This window comes from Callospermophilus lateralis, chromosome 17 (assembly GCF_048772815.1).
Source record: "Callospermophilus lateralis isolate mCalLat2 chromosome 17, mCalLat2.hap1, whole genome shotgun sequence".
In the NCBI taxonomy this organism is placed as follows: Eukaryota; Metazoa; Chordata; class Mammalia; order Rodentia; family Sciuridae; genus Callospermophilus; species Callospermophilus lateralis.
Genome location: NC_135321.1, coordinates 58,579,558 through 58,605,753, shown reverse-complemented (window position 1 = coordinate 58,605,753; position 26,196 = coordinate 58,579,558). Strand labels below are relative to the sequence as shown.

The following is a 26,196-nucleotide window of genomic DNA, read 5'->3' as shown; positions in this document are numbered from 1 at the left end:
GGACAGTCCTGTTGACCAGTGGCCTCTGGGGTGTCTGCCCCTCAGGCAAGATCTCACCTTGCTTCATTCTGTTTTGGAAGGTCCAAAGGTTCTTCATCACATAGGACAGTTCCTGTGGGTTCTCAGAAAAATGAAGGGAGTGGGAGGGTATAGTAAATGTAGAAAGAGGGTAGGGGGAGGTACTGAGAGGGGAGGGTCACAATGTTCAATCCTGGGTGGGAAGCTGTACCTTGTTTGACTGTAACTGAGAATAACGGCACTTTGGTAGGAAAAAAAAATCTCCAGCTTCTGCCTTCTGCCATGTTTTCTGTGCACCTCCATGCAGTGAGAACTGAGAGGTGATAACTGGGGTTGCTAGAACCCAGGATGCACAAGTGTCCATCTATTGGGTCTTGTTTCCAGATTTAGATGAGTCCTCCGCCTAATCCTGGGAGAAAACAGACAAGATTCCAAAACCCAACTCATCACCCCATGGGAAATGCCTCTCTTGGTTTAGGGGATCTTCTATGTTTATCCCTCCATGATCTTTAGCTATTAAACATCTCCCTTACCAATCATCTGAGGGCCTGCTATGAAGAGAAATAACAATGAGGCAAAGCACATCTCCCTTGGTATTCACAGTTCTGAGGTCTGAGGAGGAACTGGTGGCTCTCAGATCTTAGTGGTACTAGTTCTGAGATTGAATGTCAGGGACCCTCAGCTCCTAATGATCGAAACTGCCATGTTGCCTTCATGGGATCAGTAGCCAGCCACTTCCATCAGTTCCCTGGAGATCATCTGACAACTGCACCTAGCAGTGCCTGCAGTTCTCCACTGCTTTTGATTTAAAAGGTGAACTCAGGCATGCACAGTGTCCTTCCAAGATACCCATAGTATGTCTGCTTAGGCATGGTTAGGGCAGGGGCTCCTTGCACTCCACACTAAGGACCATTGAAGGGTCCCAAAGGGTTGAGTCCTGTTGAGCACTGCAGATTGGAGTCATCTGGGGAGGACCTGCTATGGAAGCAAAACACTCTGAGTGACTGTGAGGCATTTGTGGCAGCCAAGGCCACCACAGACAGGGGCACAATTTTTTATCAATTTATTGAGAACATTGGGCCCTTCTGTCTCATTTAGATGGAGAGCTGCTTTTGAGCCTTCAAGCCCCTGTGCAATTAAATAAATTCTAGAAATAAGCCTGGAAACAATTTTTTCCTAGACAGCTTCTTTCTCCACTCAAGAATGATGATGGATAATATTATTCAACTGATCCCCAATATGGCTGTGGTCTTCCTGTATAGGCTTCCTGATGAGAAGACAAGGCCGACCTTTATACCTCTCCCCCCTACAGTTCTGACCGCAACTCACTAGGGACCCAGCAGGCTGCAAGTCCTGACTTCATCCCAAGACAGACCCACCCCCCACTCATGCAGTGCTCTGACCCTCCCATATGTAGTATTGGCCCCACCCTGACCCCAGCCTGACCAATACTGAGTGTGACTGGCCCAAATGTAATGTAATCCAGTTCTCCTACAAAGCAATGAGGAAAAAAGAAGGCTACACATCACATGGTTTGCCAATCAACAAAATGTGGAAGTTTACCAAGGAGAATACTTAAATAGCAAGGAGCCCAAATTTTAGTGCCATTTGTGAGATGAAGAAATGGCGTGACTTCAGACATGCACAAAAGTGATTGGAAGTGAAGTCGTTTGTGGTCTGTCATGTGCAATCAAACTCCATGGTTCTTCATAGGGCCCAGGTTTCATGCCATCAGAATCAGGGTCACAAATTTTTATCAAGTACCTATTGACAACTTTGAGCCCCCCTGTCTCAGTTGGATAGAGACCTGCTTTTGAGCCTTCAGGCCCCTCTGACATTAATCAGGTTTCTAGAAGTAAGCCTGGAAATAGTGTTTCTGAAGACAGCTTCGTTCTCCTCTACTGAGTGATGCTGGAGAGTGGGGATGGATGGAAAAGTGTGGCATGGAGAAAGGAGGGTGGGATGTAGGGAAACTAGAGGGAACATCCTGAGGGTGGAGGGATAAGCTGAGAGACCTACATTCCCAGCCCAGTTCATCACACCAGGGGAGGAAATGGGCCTTATCTCAGGTGCCCATCACAATCCTGTGAGTGCAGCAATCTTGGTGCTCAATGAGCATCACCATCACTCAGGGGATGTAAGGTCACAGGAGGTTCCTGGAAGTAATGTGAGCCAGTATTTAGAATTGGTTCTCTGACTCCATATGATTATCCCTCACTCAGTATTTTCACCTTCTTGCATTGATCTGATTGTTCATGGCAGACAACACCACAGCTAGTGTCAGAGATACGGGGGGAGGCACCAGTATAGATCTCTCTGGACACCCAAACACATTGTTCCGAGGAATTTCTGTTTAGGTAATTGAGGTGGTGCAGAATACATGAGTGAGTACTCATTCCATTTGAATCCTCCGTGGACATGTACATCATTGTCTCAGGCTTTAACCCTGCCCCCAGGGCACTCTGTACTCTGTCTCACTCAAATAAGGCTGCCATATGTACTGCTAGAGAATGGGAAGTTGAAACCACAGGCATTCATCTCTCACAGTTCTGAATTTGGGAAACCCCAGAAAGATGGTGTGAGATTTAATGTCCAGTGAGTTTTCCCCTCCAGGCTTGAGAAAATGGCTACCTTGCCTGTGACCTCCTAGGGCTAAGAGAGCTTTAGCATCTTTTCCTTTTTCTAGAAGGGCACTAGTACTATCATAGGAAATCTACCCTGATGACATCATTAAAATCTTAAGAGCCACTGAAGCCACCATCTCATGGAGGTTAGGGCATTCACTCATGCATTCTGCAGGCCAAAACTTTCAGGTCACAATACACAAAAACATCAAGAACTCAAGAGAAATCAGATTCCAGTATAGTACTTGATGTTCTCTCTAGTATATAGAGCATGTCCTGGATGCAGGGAGCCCACATGGGGTGGTCAAAGTGACTGAACAGAAGAGGCAAAGGCAAGGCCTGTGTTGGGTCAGGTCAACTTGCAGTGAAGTGTGGGTTTTGGCTTGTGACTGATCCTGATGAACCCAGGCCAGTGCTTTGGCCCCTATCTGGACTGGAGCCTACCATGAATCTGGAGGAGGGATTGTGGAGGGCTCTTCAGGAATGTCAATGCATACCTTTGATCAGATGATTTTTGAAAGGGCAGAAAGGGTGTCAGATCTCTGGGGCTAGGCCTAAGTGCTAGGGAACGTGCGTTGAACAGCTGGCTCTGTTGGAGCTTATCACCCAGCCAGGAAGGGCATCTGCCACCACAGAGAAAACCACTGATTGCTTACATCTCCAAGCATTACTTTCCTCTACCTGGAGTGCTAGACACTCTCTAATAGTTATAGAAGCTCTGGCCTCAATGTTCTTAGTTCCACCACTGCCTGGATGTTCAGGGTTAGGGTGGAGGGCAGTAACCAGGCAAGCTCAGGGGGTGTCCACCATCAGTGAGGTCTGTTCACAGGGTACAAGTTTCACTACCTTGGGGTTGGCCAACCACCTGGAAAATAAACCATCTTCTAGCATATGGATCACCCCTGCTCATGAACAATGCCACAATAACACCCTGATGTTTCAGAAAGATTTAGAGTTCAAAAAACATGATCATGGAATGCCAGTGTCTCAGATGCCCCAAACACACACCTCTGGCATCATAATTCATGTAATTCTCACTATTCAAACATATGAAATACAGCCCTCTTTGGAAGGTGGGTTGGGGTGGGAACCCAGGTGTTCCACTACATTCAGCACAGCTTGGACTTTCACATGACCTCTCCTGAGTCTTGGGTTCTTGGTATATAGTCCTAACCCCACCATTAATAGAGAGAGAGTTGTCTTCCATAAATCATATCTTTGACCAGATGCTGATGCTTGGCTTTTCTGCGTGGTTCAGGGCAGGGACATGAGAAGCCTGGAATAAGTGTGGGAGGATCTTAAAGGAATGTTCCTGGTTCACTAAGGACCACATGGTTCTCTTCCGGTGCTAAGAGATGTCAGGAGCACTCAGAATGGTTTCTGCATTGGGAAATAATCCCTCCTGGGACCAGCCCATCCCATGGTCTGAGCACTACTCCCCATGCCTGCTACCAGCTCCTCATTGCTATGAAGCTACAGCTTGAGTTTTCCAATAAGAAATCTTTTTTTAAAATAATCCTATGTCTTGCATACCTGTCAGGTTTGTGGATTTTGAGGCTGAAGAGATACAGGACCCAAAGCTTCAGTTGATGATAGATTCCAGTGTCAGACACATCCAATCCCATAGAGGCTCAATCTTCCACATTCTCCAGTCTTTGAGATTGTGCAGCAAGAGAGAGCTAAACACATTCCCATAAAAATTTATGATTAAAAAAATGGTGATAATGGGGTGTGATAGCACACATGTGAACATTTTTTCAGAATAGGGCACTTCTCTTGCCAGTGGAACAGCCCCTGAGCATTTGGGATTCCAGATGCCCTTGGATTTGAAGTGGATATAGCCTATTCCAAGGTGCTATCTTCTCTCCCCCTGCCTATGTAAAGAGTCAACACACCGTCTGCCTAGGACATGAGTCCATGTGGCCCAAGTATATCGAATATGGGTATCTCAAAATGTCCTCCCACATGACATACGTTGTCCCACTGGTGCAGAGTCTCCTCTAATGGTTCCTGATGTCAGAATGTGCAGGGCCATCCTGGACCAGAGTAGATCCCTTAAACACTTTCTTTCACTGAATGGATGGAGCACAGCTAGAACAACCATGTACGCATCAGCCTCTTACCCTCTGTCCTAGTGTGAACCTCCAGAAAGACTGGCCCTGAGGCTCACCCACCAGAAGTCTAATACTGCAGGTATCCAGAGACCAAAATTCCTGACTAGATCACACTTGAAGTCATAACTGTATAGATGGACATCATGAACATCTGGTGGGGTTTCCCAACTTCACCATGTGGATAGGCCCACATTTGGCCATAGCGAAGTCCATGGGAAACCTGGAAGACAATGAAATGGAGTGACATCTAAAAGGGGACAATTTGTATCAAGATCTAAATCTCCTGCCCTAGACTGATGAGCTGTGCTCCAAGAGGACTTTTTCACCAAGGTGGGCTGGGCTGGGAAACCAGGTGTCTACAAGACTTTGGGAATGTCAGCCTGGACTCATGGAATTATGTTTTATTCTTTACATTCTCAGCACTGTTTGTCTGGTGGGTGGGGTAGCTCATGGTCTTGACTTAGCAACTCCATGGTGTGAAGTAGAAGACACCATCCATGCTTCCTACAAGTCCCAGAGGTGTCTTGGGCTTGGGGACCCTTCCTACCAAGGCCACACACAATTTCTTCTTCTCCAGGCGCAGGCTTCAATTTCCACACCCCCATTTCTTGGAAGTGTTGCTTTTCATAGGACTACACATGGATATCTTGACCTTAACCAAAGAGCTGGACCAGGAGGAAGGACTCACTCAGCAGAATGGCCATCAGAACTTCAGTCTAACGCCAAGACAGGTGATACCTCCCGTTCATTTTTACACATCCCCCACGTCCCTCTGTCTACCCTGATACCCAATACAGACTGAGCATGCGCCATTTCTGTTCTGTAGCTGGTGAAAATGCAACTATTGCCCTCAAAGTAGAAATGATCAGTGTAGGTGCCTGAAAGTTATGTTGTACCCAAACGAAAGTGCTTCTAAATCACCTGCCAGCTAACGTATAGAGGGACATAGTGATAGCACTGAACATGAGTCCTATATGGAGATCTGGCGCACCAGGGGTCACATAACCCTAGGTCCAATAATGAAAGCACACTGGTATCTTCCTGCACTGTTGTGAGTCTTCCTCAATGAGTCCCATCCAGTCCTCAACTCTACCCTGGACCACAGAATCTCTTCTCTAAGCCTGGGCCAGTGAAGGGCAGTGGGTCCCAGCAGAACTTCTCCTACAGGAGCCACATGAGAAAGCAGATGTGTTTAGTGAGGACAACCATGACCCTCCATACCCCGAACATCCTCCTGGCTTCCCAGCACCTTCTGCTGTGCTGCAACTGTCCCAGACCCAGGACTTCACAAAGGCCCCTTCATCCCTGGAGGCTGAGCACTACAGGCTCCTCTGCCCAAAAGAAGAGTCCTCATCTCTATCCCCCTCCTGATGCCAATCTATGAAGTGAACTACAGATTGACACCCAATGCATGCAGGAAAGACATCCTACTCTGGGTCTCATCTCCAGGTCTCTGGAAAGAAACATATGGCTCTGGGGCTGATTCCTATTGCCCAGCATCTGAGAGGAATGTCAGTCATCAGACCCCAGAGAAAGAAGAAGAGGCATTGAAGACAGTAGGATAGGTATCAGGTGAGCCAACCTCTCAGGCAGGGTCTTGGTGAGATCTCACCTTCACTACATCCTGCAACACAAGGGGCAAAGATCCTTGTCATTCAGAACTGATCCTGCTAGTCCTCAGGAAAGGGAGGACAAGGAGAGGGCACTGGGAATGTAGGAGGAAGGCCAAAGGTGGGAACTGGGAAGGGAGAAGGAGAGAGGTGCATACCTGGGGCAAAGCTATACATGGCGGGAGTTGACTGTCAAGAGTGAAGAAAAAGCATTTAGTAGAGAAATGTTCTCATGGCTGCTGCCTTCTGCTGTGGTGTCTGTGCTACTCTGTGGGGTGAGGACTGAAAGGAGGAGGTATCTGCAGATTCCATTCCTCAGGGTGCACAGATGCAGGGCCAAGCCCTTGCCTCCATATTTAGCCTGCACCTTCCACTGATGCTGGAAGAAAAACAGAACAAAAGCTTAACAGAAACCCAGTCATTATGTTGTTTACATAGCCTCAGTTACTTTAAGGGGCCTTCTCTGTACATCCCTTCATGAACTGTGTCCCCTAACCATCTCTGTTACCAATTGGCTGAGGATTCAAACATCCATCTGGAGAGCATCCACAAATAGGAAAAGTGCACCTCCCTTAATATTATCCGTTCTGAGTTTCCAGGGCCAACATATCCCAGATCTTAGCATTCACACCCCTAAGAGTGAATGACAGTGACCCTCAGTGTCCAGTGAGAGCAGCTCTGCCATTGTGTTTCTGACAGGAGGAGCGAGTAGCTACTGAGAGTTCCCTGGAACTCTTTCAACAACCAGACCCAGTAGCTCTTAGCAGCTCTCCATTGCTCTCTGTCATTCTCTTTCATAACTGTCCTCAGGGTGACCTTCCAGGTCTGCTTTCAGTGCCAGCAGCCTTTCCTGTAACCAGTTCTTAGTAAAATCAGCTCTACCTGCTCTACTTGAGATAAAAGGCATGCATAGGTTGAATATAACAATGTACTTGAGGCCTCAGTAGGAGTTATGCTGCACCACAAGGGTAAGTGTTACAGGCACTTTTTGCATAAGGAGATTGGGAAGGAAGCTCATTTACTTAAAAAGAAAAACAAGGTGGGCTCAAGCACACACAGTATCCTTCCAGGAAACCATGGGACTTCCCTGTGGTATGGGTAGGAAGAGGCTCCTCATACAGCAGACCGAAAAAGGATAACGAGATTCAAAATGGTGGTATCATTGAAAGAGATTGAAGGATGGAGTGATCTCAAATATACTTTGACCAAATATAATTCTAGGTCACAGTGACATAATTGGGACAGCCATGAATGTCAAAGACAGGGAAACCAATGTTTTTCTTTCCTTTTTGTATTTTTGGTGGTACAGGTTATTGAACTCTGGACCTCACACATGCTAGGCAAGTATTTTATCACTGTGACACAACCCAAGCCCCAAAAGTTTTCTTTAAATGCCTCTTGGAAAGTGTTGGCCCTTTCTCTTCTGTCTCATGTAAGAGAGATGTTTGGAGCCTTCCGTCTTTTAAACCATCATAGAATTTTCTAGAATTGGCAATGGGGATGGCATTTTACTTAGATAGCTTATTTCTGATCCTGTGGAAGAGGCTAGATATCCAGGCTGAAGAAATATTCAGCATCACAAAAAGCTTCCTGCATAGGTGGACAAGGCTTGTTTTCCAGGGAAAGAAGTCATGGCCCCCTTTGAAACTTCAGCTAACAACACAGTCAAGATACATTCTGCCTGTTGTCATTACTCCCCAGATGGCAAGCCAGACAAGCATCCTACAGATCACTGATAACAATTTTAGAAAACAGGGGAGTGATGGACCACCTACGTTGGAGCATCATTCAAGAACTGAGGTGAGCTGGGGCAAGCTGATCCATCACCCTGCAAGATCCCCACCTACACACATGGGTGATGGCCACTGCAGAAGCACACTGTACACAGGCCCTGAAGTTCCTGACACAACACTAAGCATGCACAATTCAATGACTCAAATTCTTTTTTCCCAAAGCATACAGTAAATGAAAGTGAGGAAATACAGAGTGAGATTGGGGCTAAATCATAGTGTTAGTGCTTTTCCAAATGCTAGTTAGCATAAATTGGGACCAATAGCATTTGTCTTTTTCCAGAGCCTTACCAGCATAAGCTTGGACACATCACAGTGATGCAAGGGCAATATAAACCCCTAGACTAGCACACTTGGTCAGAGAAAGCCAGCTATCAGGTCCCCTCTTGCACTGCAGGAGTTCGATACATGTTCTTCAATAAATCCTACTGTTACACTCACTCTTCCTGGTCTGCAGAGTTCATTCTTTGAATTTGCAAGAAAGATGCCAGGAAAAGGAATTGATGGCGAGCCACTGGGTTCTGCATTTATATAGAAGTGTATAACCCACCTTTGAGAGGAGCACAAATTCTTAGCTGCAGAAAACTGCACTTCACAGAGACTTAACCTGCCAGCGGAAGCAGAAAAAACCCAGTTTCACCTGCTAACAGGGGTAGAAAATCAAGATTCTTCTTTCTGTGCCCAAATTGGGGCTTCTATGGAGGGTGACTGAAATGGAGCAACAAACTGTCTCCTTCATTTCTGGAGTTCTATACTCCTTTTAGAAATAACTCTCTCTTTCAAAAATAATTAATGTCTGTCACCCATCTAAAATTCAGTAGAGCACCCGCTAGTCTGAAGCCACAAGTGTCAGACTTACTGGAGGAGGCTTGTTCAATATCTTTTGTCACTAAAGTAGGAATGTTGGTCAAGCTCAGCTTCAACCTCTCTCTGAGGAATACAACAGATCAATGGATCCATTAAGTGTTTGCTTTTTTTTCCACTTTAAGACTGACTGGACTCAATGGTGGGAAGGGGTCCCTTACCTGGTGTATCTTGGATCCTAACACAATGTCTTAGTCTGATCCAAGGTCTTTGAAAAACAGTAAGACACTAATCCCCAGAGGGTGAGCCACATTGTCTATTGCTCCAGTTTTCTTCCCTTCTTTTCCTTTCTGTGTCTCTCTCACACATGCGCTGTAAACATCATGTAGATTCTGATTTCTTATACTCATTTCAACCCCAATTGTTTCAATAGAACACATGAATGAGGTTTTGAGGAATTTTCAATCCTTAGTGCACCTGTTAGGACCCAAATCCCATGCTGTCTCTGGTGAGCTTCACTCAGGACCAAGGTCCCATTCTCTGGGTTTCCAAACCCTGCCTGTTCAGAGAAGAACCCTGCCAGTTCATCCTTCTCCTAGTCTAGACTTCAGATAACTTTGCCTCCACCAGGGGAGAGAGCCAAGAAACTTTTTTTTTCCCCACAGCATGGAGGGGATTCTGGTGCTCAGAACCCAAAAAGAAGGAGACACAGCATGACAATCCACAATTCAAAGTCTCTTAAACCATATTAGATTTCATGTTTGTGCTAATACAACAGGAATTTAAGGGCCCTAAGAATGAGTATGATAACAAATATATTAGGAAAGACTAGAATCTCCTTTAGGGCACTTAACCTAGAGGGACATGGCTCTCTTTTAGCATAATAACTAGGATCCTCAAGGACATGTAACTCTGTGTATACTGCCTCCACATTGTATGGCCAAACAGTACAGAAAAACAGAAGATCACTCCTTTTAAGAGGGAAATGACACAGGAAAGGAATTTTGAATAATGCATTGGTCAGCACAACTAATATGTTATGAAGGCCTCAGAATGTGGTCACACATGTCTTGAGGATCATAGTACTTTGTGGTGCTAAGAGAAACTACTCCACCTAGCAGGATTCAAAGGGTGGTCATTCATGGCTTTCAGGTCCACATGGCACTGAGGGATACCTCAATATGACAATGGAGGGATGCCAAAGGAGGTCTTCTTCCCCTTTGTCTTTTAGATGGGTTATACTCCACCTGGCACCCGACTCCTGAAGAAGTATTTTGAAACATTGGTATTTCTTTGACACTCAGACCCTAATGAAGTGTCTGGTATTTTTCTGAGCCCATCTTGGCCTGAATACCACCTGGAGGATGTGGAAAAATAGCCTCCTGAGGCAAGTATAAACTGTAATCCAGTTTACACTTAAACATAAATTGTAAAAGGGAGAAAAAAGTGGCCAGGTACCCTATACATAACAAGCTTTTTTTCCTTCTTCCTGAAGACACAACCCAAAATTATGCAACCAATGTAAATTAGATTCTTCACCTTTGGCTACACTAAAAAAATGCAATCCAAAGATTCTCAAGCTATATTAGCACCAATGTTTTCAGCAAATAGAATAGAACTTTACTGGCTCTAAGTATGAGTATAATGGCAAATATAACAGGAAAGGCTAAAATGGAAAGCAGTTTCTCTTAGAGAAGGATCAAATACAGAAAAGCCTTTTTCTAAGCACTTATACCCTCCTTACTCAGGGTTTGCCAACAGAGCCCCAACATCCTGAGGAAATAGAAAATCAGGAGGAATGCACTTCAGCTCCTTCCTATACCTACAAGTCATAGGAAAGAGTCCCAAAAGACTCATTATAATACACGTCACTTTTCTCTGCAAGACTTGAGAAAAATTAAGAGTGACGTAGAAAGATTCCAGGATGACCTTGATAAATCTACAGAGATATTTTATGGCATTAACCAAATTTGGACCTACCTTGGAAAGACATAATGATGTTAATGAACCAAATTCTCTCTAGCACTGAACACTAGGATGCTTTATGGGTGGCTGAATCCTCTGGGGATGAATGATATATAGTGCAAGTCCCAGGAGGCCTTCTCCTTCTAACCGAAATGGACTCAGAAGAAACATAGCCAACAAAGCAATAGGCAGTTCTCTAGGAGGATCAAAAATGGGATACAGATGGTCACATGGGGCAATGGAAGGGAAAGTACTTTCAGAATTGTGTGGTACAGGGCTTTAGGAAAACCCATACTAAATCTCCAAATTATTCCAAACAATCTGGAGAATGCAGAAACTTCCACAAACATTTCAGAAAACCTCAGGGAAGCATTAATGAAATATACCACAATGTCCCCTGTTTCCCCAGCATAACAACCTGAAAAACAAATTCATAATCATTAGGAAAAAATTACAAAATCAACTGCAAAACGGAGACAACACTTTAGATAGTCTCTTAAAAAATGCCACTTGGGTGTTTTACAATCATGACCAAGAGGAGGAGGAGGAAGAAGATGAGGAGAGAGAGAGGAAAGAAAGAGAGAGAGAGAGAGAGAGAGAGAGAGAGAGAGAGAGAACAAAAGAAAGGGAACTGCCCTTATGACAGCCCTACAGATGGCTAAGTCCAGTAGACAAGGTCCCCAGAGTGGTATTGCTCCAAACTTAGCTGACTAGAACTGAGGCCAAGAGGGACATTACAAGAAAGACTGCCCATGAAACAGAGCAATGCCACCAACACCCTAACCTGTCACTGAAGTGAATCACAGGTGGTTAGAATACGCACACAGGCAAAGACCAGTGGACAAATCCCTCACTTCAAACAGTCCAACAATAGGAATGATGGGTCCTAGGGAATCCTTCTTAGGTTCCAACTATTCAGACTGTTTTATTTCTGTACAGGAGCCCAGGATGACCTTGACTGTCAAGGAACGGAAAATTAATTTCTTTCTTGACACTGGTACCATTTTTTCTAATGCCTCTCAAACCTCTGATAAGTCCATCTAATTGACCTTGACTCTTCTACCCCTGCCTCAGGAAGACCTGAGCCTGGCAGGCCAAAACCAAAGTGAGCTGAGGCAGGCCGATCTGCTATCCTTCTGCAACAAATCCTGCCCACAGTGGGGATGCCCACTGCACAACTTTTCCAAACCCCAATTAGCATAAACTTGACCAATAGTATTGGTTCTCCTTCCAATTAATAAAGACAATAAATATTTTTTACTCAGGAAAAAGTGAAATTGAACCAATGGAATTTCCAAGTGCAAAACAATTTCTGACTAGCTACATGCGTTTTTTAGAATATTTATTTTTTAATTACAGATGGACACAATATCTTCATTTTATTTTCATGTGGTACTGAGGATCAAACCCAGTGCCTCATGCATGCTAGGTGAGTGCTCTACACACCTCTGAGATAAAACTTCAACTCACAACCCTGCATTTTCATGAATTCTAAAGACAATTGTGCAGTGTGAGAAAGGTTGTCTAGTGTTGCATTTCACATGATGTAATACGGAAATGACACATTAAGACATCATAAAACAGTGCATAAATACTTATCTCTCTTTACTGAATTCAAGAGGTTTAAAGATGTATGAAGTTTTGAAGCACTTTGGTGATGGCTTTCCATGATAGAAAGTTGCTGTCTCAGGGTGCCAGGAACATATGGGGAGGCCTGCTAATGCTATAATCTGAGAGCCACTGGTACTCCAACCACAGAACTGCTAATACTAAGGGAGCTAGTTGTACTCTGCCTATTTGTGATTGCATCAAATTTAATCCAAAGAAGCCTAAGATGTTTGAGAACGTCTTCTCTCCTGATGCTAATTCTGAATTTGATTCCTGCCCCATATATACCAGGATATGTAGGTTTTAATGCTTAGTGGGTGAACAACATGCAGAAAGGGCACTAAGAGAACAACTTCCTCTGTAAGCAGCCCAAACAAGTGTTCATGCAGGTTTACTCATCTGAGAGTTCTTCAGTTCTTCCAAATAATGTCCCCTCTGCACATCACCACATCAGCCTACATCTACCTGGAGAAGGCCACATTTTCTTGCAGCAGTGCACTTTGTGCTTACTTCTGAATCTAGGCCTCAGGGCCCTCTTCTGTATATTGACAATTCTTCCTTATTTACTTTCCCTTATTCCTTGAAACAAAGCTCTATTACATCTTGTGGTTCTTGTTTACACTTTCAGTGTTATCTGTACTTCACATATGATACCACACATACATATATACATATGTATGTATAGATTCATATGTCTACTTATACACATATATGTGTTTTAATTCAAATTACAAGGGTGAATATTGTTTACTGGCTGTATCATGAATGACTTGCTCAATAGAATAGTGGCTTTCTGGGGTGGAATTTATTTCTGGTTACCATGGGCATGACATGGAATCAGGGAGAGTGATTAAGGAATAACTGTAGGAATTAAGAAAATTGTTTGTGAGAAAATATTTATCAAAATAGTGCCCAGTCTGGGTTCAAATATCTTTGAGACTTAAAACAACACTTGTATTCCCAATTATCTAGATGCAAGACTCTGGATGAGAAACCTAATTACTCTAAGAAAGATAAGGGCATATTGTTCAATGTCTACTTAAGAAAAGGCCAAGGGGCTGGGGTTGTAGCTCAGTGCCAGGGTGCTTGTCTAGGATGTGTGAGGCCCTGGGTTTGAGCCATAAGTGTAAATCAAACAAACAAACAAACAAATAAATCATGTCCATCGGCATCTACAGGAAAAAAAAAAAAAAACTTAAAAAAAGGAAAATCCAAGATGACAACAGAAAGTTTTCTCAGACAAAAAACCCAAGAGCCCTACAAAAATTGAGATAAACAACAATGTGAAAGAACTCTTGTCAAATTGAGTAATAAACTCCACTTCCTAAAGGATACCATTAAATTATCTGCCCTGCAATATGTAAGGAGTGTTATAGAGCAGGCATTTTGATCTTTAATCTATCTCATTACATTAGTCATCTTTCTGTGGCTTTGAAAGCATATGTAAGGTAAACCAATTACAAGGAAGAAAACTTTATTTTGACTGAACATTTCAGAGATTTCTTTCTATGTATACTTGGTCAGCTTCATGGTTCTGGAGACTCCCTGGAGGCAGAACATCATGGCAGAGATCACATATTGGAGTAATGCTGCTCACCTCATGGCAGCTGGGAAGTAGACAGCATGAGGCCAGGGTCCCAATATCCCCCTCAAGGGCATGTCCACGACCATGCAACCTCCTTCCAGTAGGACCCACCGCCTACTGTTTCATCACCTCTCAATATTGCCAGAAGCTTATGAGGAAATGTTTGTAGACCTTTCGTGGATATTTAAGATCCAAATCATAACACATACCTCATTCTATACTTCCTACATCAGGATGCATATGCCTAACACTGTATGCTGGTATTTGGAATTCACAGCTGTGACTTAAGCAAGGTCAAACTGGGTCTCACATGTGGACTGGTGTGAATCATACAGAGATATGGGATTCTGACTACACTCTGGCAGTGAATGAACACTTTGGTTGTTATCTCTTTGGGAGGGGTAAGCACATTTCTTGAGAGGGTGGAAGAGAGAGCCAACTCCAAGTGGTAGTAGTTCAGTTTATCAGTCAGTTCTCTGCTTCTCAGGCACATATCATAACTGTCTTTCCTGAACTTCTCTGAAAATTGTTTCAGCCAAACTTAATTTTCTGCTTGTCCACCTTGAGACATGTTGGATTCTATAAAAAAGATTATTCAATGTTACTGTAATAGTTAATTCCATGTACTGATTTGGCTAGGCACAAATACCCAGCAGTTTGGGCCAAACACCAGTTAAATGTTACTGTGAAAGTTTTTGTTTTGGGCATGGGGTGGGAATTCCTATATCCACTCAGTGGACTTTGATTAAAACAGATTACCTTTCACTGTCGGGGGGGTCTCATCTACTTCATACATATAAGGCCCCAGGAATCAGACATCAATTGCCATGTCCCTAAAGTATATCTACTAACAGACACCTAAATATTTTTCCTCTTCACAACTATTGCTACTACTTCAAGACAAATACACACACACACACACACACACACACACACACCTGAGGTGGGGTAGTTAATACAAACTCAATACGCAAGTAACTCTCCATAGGTATCTCATCTTCATATACAAGCTCACACACCCCAAATATGAAGAAATAACTCTGTCTTCCCAAATGCAGAAGCCTGCCATCTGCACACCACACAATGAATATATTCATCCTACTGCTCCACAAAATTAGTAACTGACCAGCCTTCACACACTCAAGTACATGTGCATGGGTAATAAAAATGAAATTTATTCAAAATCCCTTGTACCAAAACATGATGTCCAGAATGTACAAATATCCCTCCTCCATTTCCCAACTATAATAATCACATTGCAAGTGCAGAGAAAACTACCCAAATGCCTTCCGTAACATAGCCCATATGCAAACACATATGTATCCAAACTCCCCAGGGTGTGTTCTTGGGAAAACTATATATATGTACAAGACCACCACAAGTAAAATATTACAAAAACCAGAGCTGACTTTCCCTTGATCTCCGATATCCACACAGAACAAGAAGATGACCATCACCACTTCATCTGACCCACACTTCTGAACACATACCACATTCTCGTCAGGCAGTCGAAACAGAGCAAGATCCAAATTACGAATGCACATCAACACATTAGGGACCCCACCACCCCATCAAAGGAACAGCGAAAACAACCAGAGCCCTCTGAACCCCTACTAACCCTCCAGGACCAGCGCAGCGTCTCATGTTCTCACCCAAATAACCACCCCGTGATCTCACGCCTATCAAAACGGATGGAAAACTTCCTGGCACCCAGAAATATCCACAGGGGCCCCCAACAGCCCACCAACGCATAGGTGAGACCATATCATCAACTTCACTGCCGCCATATACAAGCACCACAAATTAATAAGACAACATGACTCTCTTTATTGCACACGACTTGTGGTCACCCGGTTCTCCCATCATCATTTAGGTGCTCTGTCCAGACGAGCCCCCCAACAGCCCACCTACGATGACCCTTCAATCACGGGGTGACTACAGCAGACTCAGCACACTTGGCTCAGTGTGTTCCCTTCTGCAAAGTTGCTAAGGACAGGGAAATAAGCATCCTTCAGCTAACAACCCGGATGCCAGGTGACAGTGTCCCCAACATTCACAGGTTTCAGGCGGAACAAGAAGATGACAGTCACCACTTTGTCAGACACCTACAGGAGCCTCAGACCTGCTGACCAGGACCGCGCTTCTCAGGCACCAAACAGGTGCCCTGGAGCCGGGTTTCACACAGGCTGCAAGGGACATGGATGGAGGATGCTTCCACGTGGGCGCCGCACTGGCCATCTCACCCCTCACTGCCAGGCCTGCTGTGAGCGGCCTGCATCCCTGGGGAGGCAAGGCCGGGCCTGGGCTGCCTGGCGAGGCACAGGGGCCAGAGGAACGGGCAGGGACATAGTGGGAACAGAAGAGGTTCGCGGGTCCAGTACCTAGAGGCTTATGGGACTGAGTCTGGATGCCACCATGGGAGGCCCGCTGGCCTTGGGAACCTGCTGTCTGTGCTCGCGCCTGTGCCTTTCCCAGCAGGAGCCCCAATGGACGTTGGAGCCTTTGCATGGCAGCCTGTGCGCGCGCCCTTCCATCCAAGCATGTGCTCAGGCGCCAGGGATGCAGGAGGGACACCCGTGGCCCTGCAGGAGGAAGAAATGGGTAGGGAAGCCTGCAAGGTGTCTCTGGCAAGAAGGCTCCCCAAAAAGAGCGTCTGGGCTGGTCCTTCTTTCAGTGGGAGCGCCTGAAATGACAAAGTGATCTTCGCAGTTACAAACTGCTCATGCCTACAGTAGAGACCACCCTGCTGCAGTCCTTGGAAGCTAAGGAAGCGCTCTACCCTGTGCTCCTTCCCATGGCCAGTTTGCACAAATTGAATTTGACTAGTGTTATCATATGAGCACCTGTGGTCTAGCAGTTTGAAGCAGTGCAAACTGATTGCATGGGTAAGGGCTGAAGCTCAGTGGCAAAGCACTGACCAAGAGTATACAAGGCCCTGAATTCGACCTTGGTTTAGCAAATAAAATTTGCTTTGAAAATCTGGTCTCCAGCATTCATTACAGCGTAGGATTATTTTTTAAAAAATTTAAAAAACCTGTGGAATGAGAACAGAGTTTTCTGCACTGCATATTTTATATCAATGCTTCAAAAGAAATAACAAGGGAAGAAAGAATGAAAGAAGCTTCTTTTTAGTGCCTGAATATCATGGTTTGCCCCCCTCCTGCCATTTATTGAAAAGACTTATAATAAGGTGTTAATATTTCATGAACACCAAAGTGTGTGTTTTGCAAGCCAGGGATGGGAGAAAGAAAAAATCATCACCAACAAAAACAACAAGAAAAAAACACTTTATACGTAAAACACAATCCATACCCCACAGTTTTTTAGAGTATTGACTGTGTATACCGGTGATTTTGTGGCTCAGGAGAGCCATGCTTCACTGGTCCTGCCCATCATTGGAAGCAAAGACAATTTGGTTGTTGAAAGAGAGGGTCACCTGTCACACCCCTCTCCTGTGGATTTTAGAAACTACTTCAAAATGACCCGGAGGCACACACCACTTGTGTCACCCCTGAATTGCCTGAAGGGAACTCAAAGTTCTTCTATACCTATTAGAGCTCTTCCTGGAATGTCTGCCCAGCCCCCCCTCCACCCAGGCCAGCTCTCCTTGGCCCCTCCCCCGCTACAGAATGTCTGGATCCAACATTCCACTGTGGTTTACATTTAAACTTTGGCCAGTTTGGCTCAGTTGGACCCTGAGCATCTGTTACAGACAGGTCACTCTCTGGGTCCTGTACTGACGTTTCCCACTGTGGAGACTGTGAGACACTGTGTCAGGTGTCCTGCCTGGCCTTCAGAAGGAGGTGAGCCTGGACAGTCAGGGGTCTGTTATCTGAGGGCAGTCACTCCAAAAACCCTTGGGAGTAAGAATGGAGCACTTACCCTGTGGTCAACTGATTGAACAGAAGTAAGGGAAGGAAAGAGCCTTAGACAATACACTTGACATGGCCCAGGAAGCCCTGGGAAGACTGATACTGCTCATGGGGAGGAGGGCTCCTAAGACCCAGGTCCAGACTAATCCGGGGAAGTACACTGGGTCAGCAGAAAGGAGAGAGGCCACGGGATTGATTCCTTGTAGAATGGACACAGGTCACTGCATGGTTTTTTAGGCAGTCACAGATGGGGTCCCAGTGAGGCCTTCCTGGAGTCAAGATGCTGAGCCCTGTGTCCATTCTTCAGACACATGGAAGCTGCCTGGGATATCATTCTGAGGGGACTGACTGGGAGTCTCAGATCATAAGTGGGCAGGGGTCAGAAGTGTTCTTAGCTAGAAAACTGCCCAATGGGGATCTCAATGACCACAGATGCAGTGCGATATAGTCTCTGTGGGTGAGGCTGCAGGGCACTCCAACTGCCATAGTCCAGGGTCCCTCACAGACTTCCTGCCCAGGAAAACTTCTCCTTCCTTTCAGACAGCAGGTGTCATTGATTCCAGAAGGGCAGGGAACCCAGAAAACCTTAGCCAACATAGATTTGGGCCTCTGGGGGATCTTCTGAATCGTTATCACTTTCACACTCTGTGTGTGTAGCCTCAGCTCATTGTTTTCAAGACAACACAGAAGACTTTTGCTTATCTTCATGGTTTGGTTGGTACTCCATGATAAGGGAGCACATGTGGGGTGTTCTTCATTTTCCAGGATCACGTTTGAAGATGACTGGGTTCTTTTGAAGACAGGAAGGAGACTAGCACACAGTTAGGAAGGGGCTCTACTCATATTGTCATTGGAACTTAGGCAGCTGTCCTGATTGATACATGCAAGTGTTGAAGTGTGGTACACCTCCCATTCTTTGACCTCACTCAGCATAATGTCCTGGTGAACAGGAATGTGCTCCCAACAACCTTGCTACAGGTAGCAGCTGGTGCAGGCCTGAGTCTCTGGGACACTTTCCTTCCCATTATTAGGAGTGCAAAAGAAAAGGACATCAGAATGGCTCTAATTCCCAGGCCCAATAAAAAAATGACCAGTGTCTGTGAAAACCTCTGGAAAACCCCAATCCTCACCATCCCATCAACTTCATAAACCTCAGTAACCTTTGCTGGTCAGCCCAGGAGAGGATCTCCGGGACTCAGTGTCTATCACATAGACCTCTTCCCTGGGAAAGGAGCTCCCTGCATTATGGCAGCAACCAGTGAGCACTAGGATCACAGATGGCCAGGATCTGTCCCCCATTCGTGTTTGGTGTGGGAAGTGCTGGGAGAAGCACCCACATGCTGGGCAGGATGTGCTCCTGGGTGAACTACAGAATTCCTCAGCCTCTAGCTAGGCAGAGATCTAAATCAGGTGTTTCTTGTTTGTGTGTGGATGCCTAGGAATAAAGTGGAGGGGTATAGAAGGAGTATTAGCAAAAGGAAGGCTGAGGAGGTGATGGGGGAATAGGTTTAGAAGCTGTCACCTTCACAAGTGACCCTAAAGTCCCGGCATCTGCCCTGGAGAAGGTCCCTTTCCTGTTGGTGAGAATGAGGAGGAGCATGGTGCCACTGAATAGAGTCAAGTTGATCCATTTCTAGGGAGTCACCTAGGAGGCCAATGGAGTGTCTGAAAAGGATGCACAAGGGGCCTCTCAGAATCAGAAAAAGCTGAGGTGTCACAGTCAACTGGGAATCCTGGTGTACTGAAAATGAGATTTCTCTGGGTAGAACTACGACTAAAGGAACGGAACATGAAACTCACTCAGGGACTTTTGCAAACTGCACAATTTCCCTCTCCAAGGGCCCTGAGCTGTGAGCATTTGTTCGCAGATTTCCACTGAGTAAGAAACTGGGGGTCCTCAATCCTGCTGTCATTTTCCCTCCCCCATTCTCTGCTTTGCTTTGCCTCCACAGCATCTGCATCACGGAGACCAGGCATGAACTTCAATCCTGGTGCCCACATGTCTGCATTCAGGGGCCTACCCTTTCTTCCAGCTGCCCCTGTGCCAACACACCAGCCATTCTGGGAGTTGCCCCTGGCACCAAGGGTGACTGCACCTATCTCCCAGGGTAACCCTCTAGTGCTGTCCACTTACCCTGGACAGTCATATGTGCCAGGGCTGTCCACCTTTGGAAAACATGGGCCACAACTGAGGCCAGTGGGGCCTCCTCATATTCAGAACATTATCCACACTCAGACACCCCTCAACTGGAGGGCCCCAGGGGCCTTCTGTGGGGGTGTGGAGCATCCTGCTCCATTCCTCACAGCACCTTCTGCCCTGAGGACCACTGTACCTGCCTCAGACAGTGGAGGGATTCAAAACTATGGGATCCACTGGCACCTGGGCCTTCACCCTCCAGCACCACGACCATTTGCCCAGATGGCCCCCATCATGTTCCCAATGAATGCACGCCAATGGCCAGGTACAGTGTACGGGGAGGGCACACTACCCACCTTCCCAGCTGCAGTGCCACTAGATGACTCCAGCAGACCTCCCAGCGTGTATGAGAACTTCCGGCGCTGGCAGCGCTTCAAGACCCTGGTCCGCAGGCAACTTCCTCAGACTCCTGATGTGGAAGCACTTTCCTGCTTCCTCATGTGAGTGTTCTCCTCAGGCTCCCCCTTGAGCTCTGTCAGGAGGAAAAGCATGGGTTGGAAAGAGGAGGCTGGGATGTAGGGGAATGGACGAAAGGTCCTGAGGGTGAGGGGACAAGCTGAGACCAGGGAATGAAACGTGCCTTATGTCCGGTGCCTATCACAGCCCTGTGAGTGCAGGCAATCTTTGTCTCCAATGATCATCACCATCACATGGAGGACTCAAGGTCAGAGGAGGTTCCTGGGGGTAATGTGGGCCAGGAATCGAAGTTGGCTCTCTGACTCCATGCCTCCCCCAGTCATTTCACCTTCCACCATAGACCTGATTGTTCTCAGCACCAGGGACATCCCAACCACAAGTGGGTTTAGTGGTGCTGGCTCCAACACAGAAATCTATGGCTACCCATACACATTGTCATGAACTCCTGATCAGGACCCTCTGGTGATGTCACACTCGAGGGGAAGCTGTCTTTGGATACTGCATGGGCATGTTCAACTTTGCCCCAGTTTGTAACTGCTCCCAGGCCATTCTGTGCCCTGTCTTCAGTCAGCTGGGCCACCATGATGCTATGGAAAATTTGTGAAAAATCAAAAAGGCATTCCTTTCTCACAGTTCTTTAGTCAGGATTCCCAGGTAAAGGGTAACTGACCTAAAATCCCATGATTGCTCTCTCTTCTCCTTGCTTGAAAAGACAGCTGGCTCACCTGTGTCCTCACAGTGTCTCCTCCTTCTCCCAGAAGAACACTAATGCCCTCATGAGGCGCCACCCTCAGGATCTCATCTAACCTTCTAAGCACTAAATGCAGTGTCCAGATACCATTCCATTGGGGGTTAGGGCTTCAACAGGTGAATGTTGGGGGACAAAAACATTCATCACATAGTACACCTCAATCATATTTGAGGAATCCAATCACAATCATGCTGGTCAATGCAGCCCTTGGTGTTAAACTTTTGTATAAGTATCCTGGAGTCCCAATGTCAATACTTTGAGTTGAACATCATGGGGCAAATAAAACAAAGGTAGGAAATTAGGTTGTTGGTCTACTGATAAAGGAGGGTGACCTTGTGGACACTGATCCTGATGAATTCCAGCCCAGTGCTTCGGTCTCTGTCCCGACGAGAGCCCACCATGACCATGGAAGAGGGCCTGAGGAAGGGTTTGCAGGAATGGCAGCGCACCAGCAACTTTGATCGGATGGTCTTCTATGAGACTGCAGAAAAGTGAGCCAGTTTTCAAGGCCCAGAGCCTACTGATGGGGGATCATGGTTTGCACAGCAAGGTCTGGTACAGACTGTCACCTACCTATGTTTTGGCTCCGAGGCATCTAGCTCTCCAAATAGTGGCTCCTTCTAGCTTGAGGCCTGGGCATTCTCTCGGCAACAATCCCAGAAACTCCAGGCTCCATACTCTTGATTCCAACTCTGCCTTGAGGTTCAGGGTCAGGATGGGGAGGAGGTACCAGCCCAGCCAGAGGGTCTGCTGCTGCTTTGCTGGCTCTGCAGAGGGGAAAAGTTGCACTAGATTCACTCGGGCCACCTGCCTGGGAACTGGTACCTCTTTCTAGGGTGAGGTCCATTATAACTCATCAAAGTTGCCACTACTTCAACCTGATGTTCCAGAAGAGGGTGGTGGTGGGGAGTGCATTGTCAGGGCCAGCCACCACCTCAGGTGGCCCCAGGACATGTCTCTGGTCCTTACAGCCTTTGCTCTATGTAATCCCAGCCTTTCTAACAAGGGAAGGGAAGAACCCACCCTCCTTGGAAGAAACCCAATGTTCTCAGCTTAGCTTTCACTTCCACATGACTCTGCCTGTAATTTGGTCTCCCAGGTGATCCTTTCAGGGCCCAAGGTCCCAGCCTCGGTACCCCTGAATTGGGTCAGGACCTCTGGTGTTCCCTGATATAAATCACATCCCTGACCAGTTTCTACAACTAAACTGATGATGTCGTTCCTCCTGGCAGAAACAGGAGAGAGCCAGAACAAGGATCAGCTAGGGGCCCTGCCTGGGTCCCTCAGATCTGATTCCCTTAAGGTGCTAGTTGATGTAGTGTTTCCCGAGAACTGTAGTTCTTCCTTTGTAGCAGCTCCCTCCTGTCACTGGCCGGACCTACTCCAGGACGCAACTCCACATTCCTGCCACTAGCTCCTGACTGGTAGCTTAGAATACTCCATCGCCTAGAATCCCACACCAGCACCTGCCTGGTATGGCTAACCTGATTCTCAGCTCAGCCTGTGCCTGCCTTACCCAAATCCCATCAAGGTTCATGGAGTTTGAGGCTGCAGAGGAGATGGAGGATCCAAGGATGCAGTTGTCAGGGGTCTTCCAGTGCCGACCTCCTCCTGCAACTCCGAGGCTGGAAATCCGAAGGCCTCCAGTCCCTGAGGCTGTCCAACAGCCAGGTAGGGTACCCACATTCACACAGTAGTCCATGATAGTGTCCAAACAGTGAAAAAGGCCAAGGCAAGTTGTTGTCCCAAATAAGAACTTTTCCTTCAGTATTGGAGATTCCCTCTTACAAGAAAAAAAGCCCCTAACACCTGAGGTCCCTGCCACCCAGCTATGAACTGTGTATTGACTGGGCCAAGTACAGATCTCCTTTCTCTCCTTGTCTATCCAAAGAAACAACACAAGATCTGCCTGGGACTTGGGTCCCGGTAGGGTAGAGTGCATGCAATACCAGTCACTACAAATGTCCTCCCACTTGACTCTCCTAGATGTTGCATCTGGTGCACTATTATATCCCTCGGTTCCTGGGTCAGGTTGTCCTCATGCATGGCATACCAGGTTAGGTCCCCTGAACCCCTGAACCCTGCCTACTACCAAGTGTTTGGGATGAACATGGAATCCTCACTCACACACCACTCTGGTCCTCCCGGTCCTAGTGTGCACCTCCAGAAAGACCAACACTAAGGTATGGTCTGCCCGCTCATTAGCGGCCAAAACCAAGGCACCAGAGACCAAGGTGCCTGAGACAAAGGCACGCAAGTCCAAGGCACGCAGGAACAAGGTGGCCAAGACCAAAGGGCCTGAGAACAAGGCGCCCGAGGAGATCCCACCTGAAGCCATCCAAGAGTACATGGACATCATGGATGAGCTATTCGGGCCTACGAACTTTGCCACGTGGGAGCCCTCCTACTTGTCTACAGAAGAGCTTGCTGCAAACTTGGGAGAGGAAGAACTAGAGCAACAGGATGATTTATACCCAGATCCAAGTCTCATGAGCTATGTTGATGAGAACTTTGTCAACAAGGTGAGCTGGGCCTACAATCTTGGTGTATATAAGGTTTTGGCACTCATGGAATTGAGTTTCCTGGCTTAGAATCTCAGATTTATTGTGCGTGTGTGTGTGTGTGTGTGTGAGAGAGAGAGAGAGAGAGAGAGAGAGAGAGAGAGAGAGAGAAAGAGAAAGAGACAGAGAGAGAGAGAGAGAATGTGCATGCACACGTGTGCACTCATACATGGGTGTAGCTGGTACTTGGGATATAACAACCCCATGGTGCAAATGAGCATGGGATTATTATTGCTTCCTCTTTCTCCTAGAAGTCCTCCTGACTTGGGGCCATTTCCTCCCAAGGTCACTCACACTCTCTTCCTTCTCATCCCAGGCAGAGAATATAATTCATCCTCGCTTCCTGCAAGAAATGCTTTCCTCCAAACCATATGTAAATATCTTGGCCCTAACAAAAGAACTGGAGCAGCAGGAAGGACTCACTACTGACCAGGTAGAAAGCAGAAGGAAGGTCTCCCAGTAGACCAGGGGTAGGTGATACAGAAGAGAGGCAAGGACACCTGATAAAGAAGTGCAGGGACACCAGGAATAACAGGGGTTGGGAAGAAACAAGAGGTAGACAAGAAGAAAAGGACACCAGGTAGAACAAGGAGATAGAGACACGAGGGTTACCAGGGTTTCAGAACAGACACCAAGGCACAGAGCAATACATGGCAGACTATGAGACAAAGGGACACAAGTATACAGGAAAGGGAGTTACCACAGGTGGAGAGGGGAGCAAGGGATAGCAGGTAGATGAGGAAGGCACAGGACCTTACTCATGTGGCCCACAGGATGTTATCATTATGCTGTCTGTGATGGCTCCCTGAGTGAGTCTGTTCCAGGATACAGGATGTACGATGGGGAAAAAAAAAGGAAAGAGACATGAGAGCCATGAAAGGGTTCAGGATATCAAGCAGAAAGGAAGCCCAGGAGTGTGGCCAGCAGACACTCAGTGTGTTTTTATGAGACCAAGATGAGTAACAGATCCACTTCCCACTGAAATATGATTGTCCTGATCCCTGTGGCCCATTTCATGCATGAAGAAGAGTTGGCCAGTGCCCATATCCTCCTTCAGCTTGTGAAGAAGCACTTTTGCAGGTGCCTCAAGGTCATGATATGTCCCAACAGGACACAAGAGCTTCCGAGGCAGCTGCAAAACAAGGTGCAGAGAAGCGGAAACATCACACTAATCAAGGGGCCAGCATGGAGGACAGGTCCACAGAGGTGGCTTCCCAGGTCATGAAGAGGAGCAGGACCATCGAGCCAGAGTTGCTGGGTTCAAAGGACACTGCTATCCTCCAAGGCTGTCACGGGTCTTCTTCATTGGGGACCATTCACTCCAACCATCCTCCCCCAAACCGCAGATCCTCCTCCTCAAACCTGGGGAACAAAAGTGTAGTGGGTCCCAGAAAATCCTCTTCTTCTTGGCAGCCACTTAAGACAGCCAATAGCTGCAGTGTGGACGAGGACCTCCAAAGCCTGGATTTCCTCCTTATCTCCCAGCACCGCCTGCTGCCCTGGGAACTGTCCCAGAGCCAGGCCCCTCCAATAGAAACCCTGTGCTCAGTAGATCAAGCAATCCAGGCCCCACCTCCCCAGAGAGGTCTCCTCAGCTCCCACCCTCCTCCAGGTGCCATGGCCATGAAGAGTGCTCTCACTGGACGCACATGCTTCATGAAAAACACACCCTGCACTGGGCCTCCCCTCCAGGTCACTGGAGGGCAAGATGTGGATCTGGAGCTGGCTAAAACCTCACAGCCTCTGAAGAGGAAGTGCACATCATCAGGCAACCTAAAGAAGAAGAGGCCCTGAGGACAGTCCTGTTGACCAGTGGCCTCTGGGGTGTCTGCCCCTCAGGCAAGATCTCACCTTGCTTCATTCTGTTTTGGAAGGTCCAAAGGTTCTTCATCACATAGGACAGTTCCTGTGGGTTCTCAGAAAAATGAAGGGAGTGGGAGGGTATAGTAAATGTAGAAAGAGGGTAGGGGGAGGTACTGAGAGGGGAGGGTCACAATGTTCAATCCTGGGTGGGAAGCTGTACCTTGTTTGACTGTAACTGGGAATAAAGGCACTATGGTAGGAAAAAAAAAATCTCCAGCTTCTGCCTTCTGCCATGTTTTCTGTGCACCTCCATGCAGTGAGAACTGAGAGGTGATAACTGGGGTTGCTAGGACCCAGGGTGCACAAGTGTCCATCTATTGGGTCTTGTTTCCAGATTTAGATGAGTCCTCCGCCTAATCCTGGGAGAAAACAGACAAGATTCCAAAACCCAACTCATCACCCCATGGGAAATGCCTC

At 46.7% G+C, this 26,196-nt stretch overlaps 1 protein-coding gene across 1 annotated transcript; it reads left to right on the top strand.

Annotated features, from left to right (window-relative positions):
• Window positions 1-16,315: 16,315 nt before the first annotated feature.
• Window positions 16,316-25,710, top strand: LOC143638108 (NUT family member 2D-like). Its single transcript, XM_077105619.1, has 6 exons — window positions 16,316-16,381; window positions 20,098-20,627; window positions 21,718-21,846; window positions 22,887-23,026; window positions 23,561-23,877; window positions 25,330-25,710. The coding sequence occupies exons 1-6, from the start codon at window positions 16,316-16,318 to the stop codon at window positions 25,708-25,710; spliced, it is 1,563 nt and encodes a 520-aa protein (XP_076961734.1).
• The last annotated feature ends 486 nt before the right edge of the window (window positions 25,711-26,196 follow it).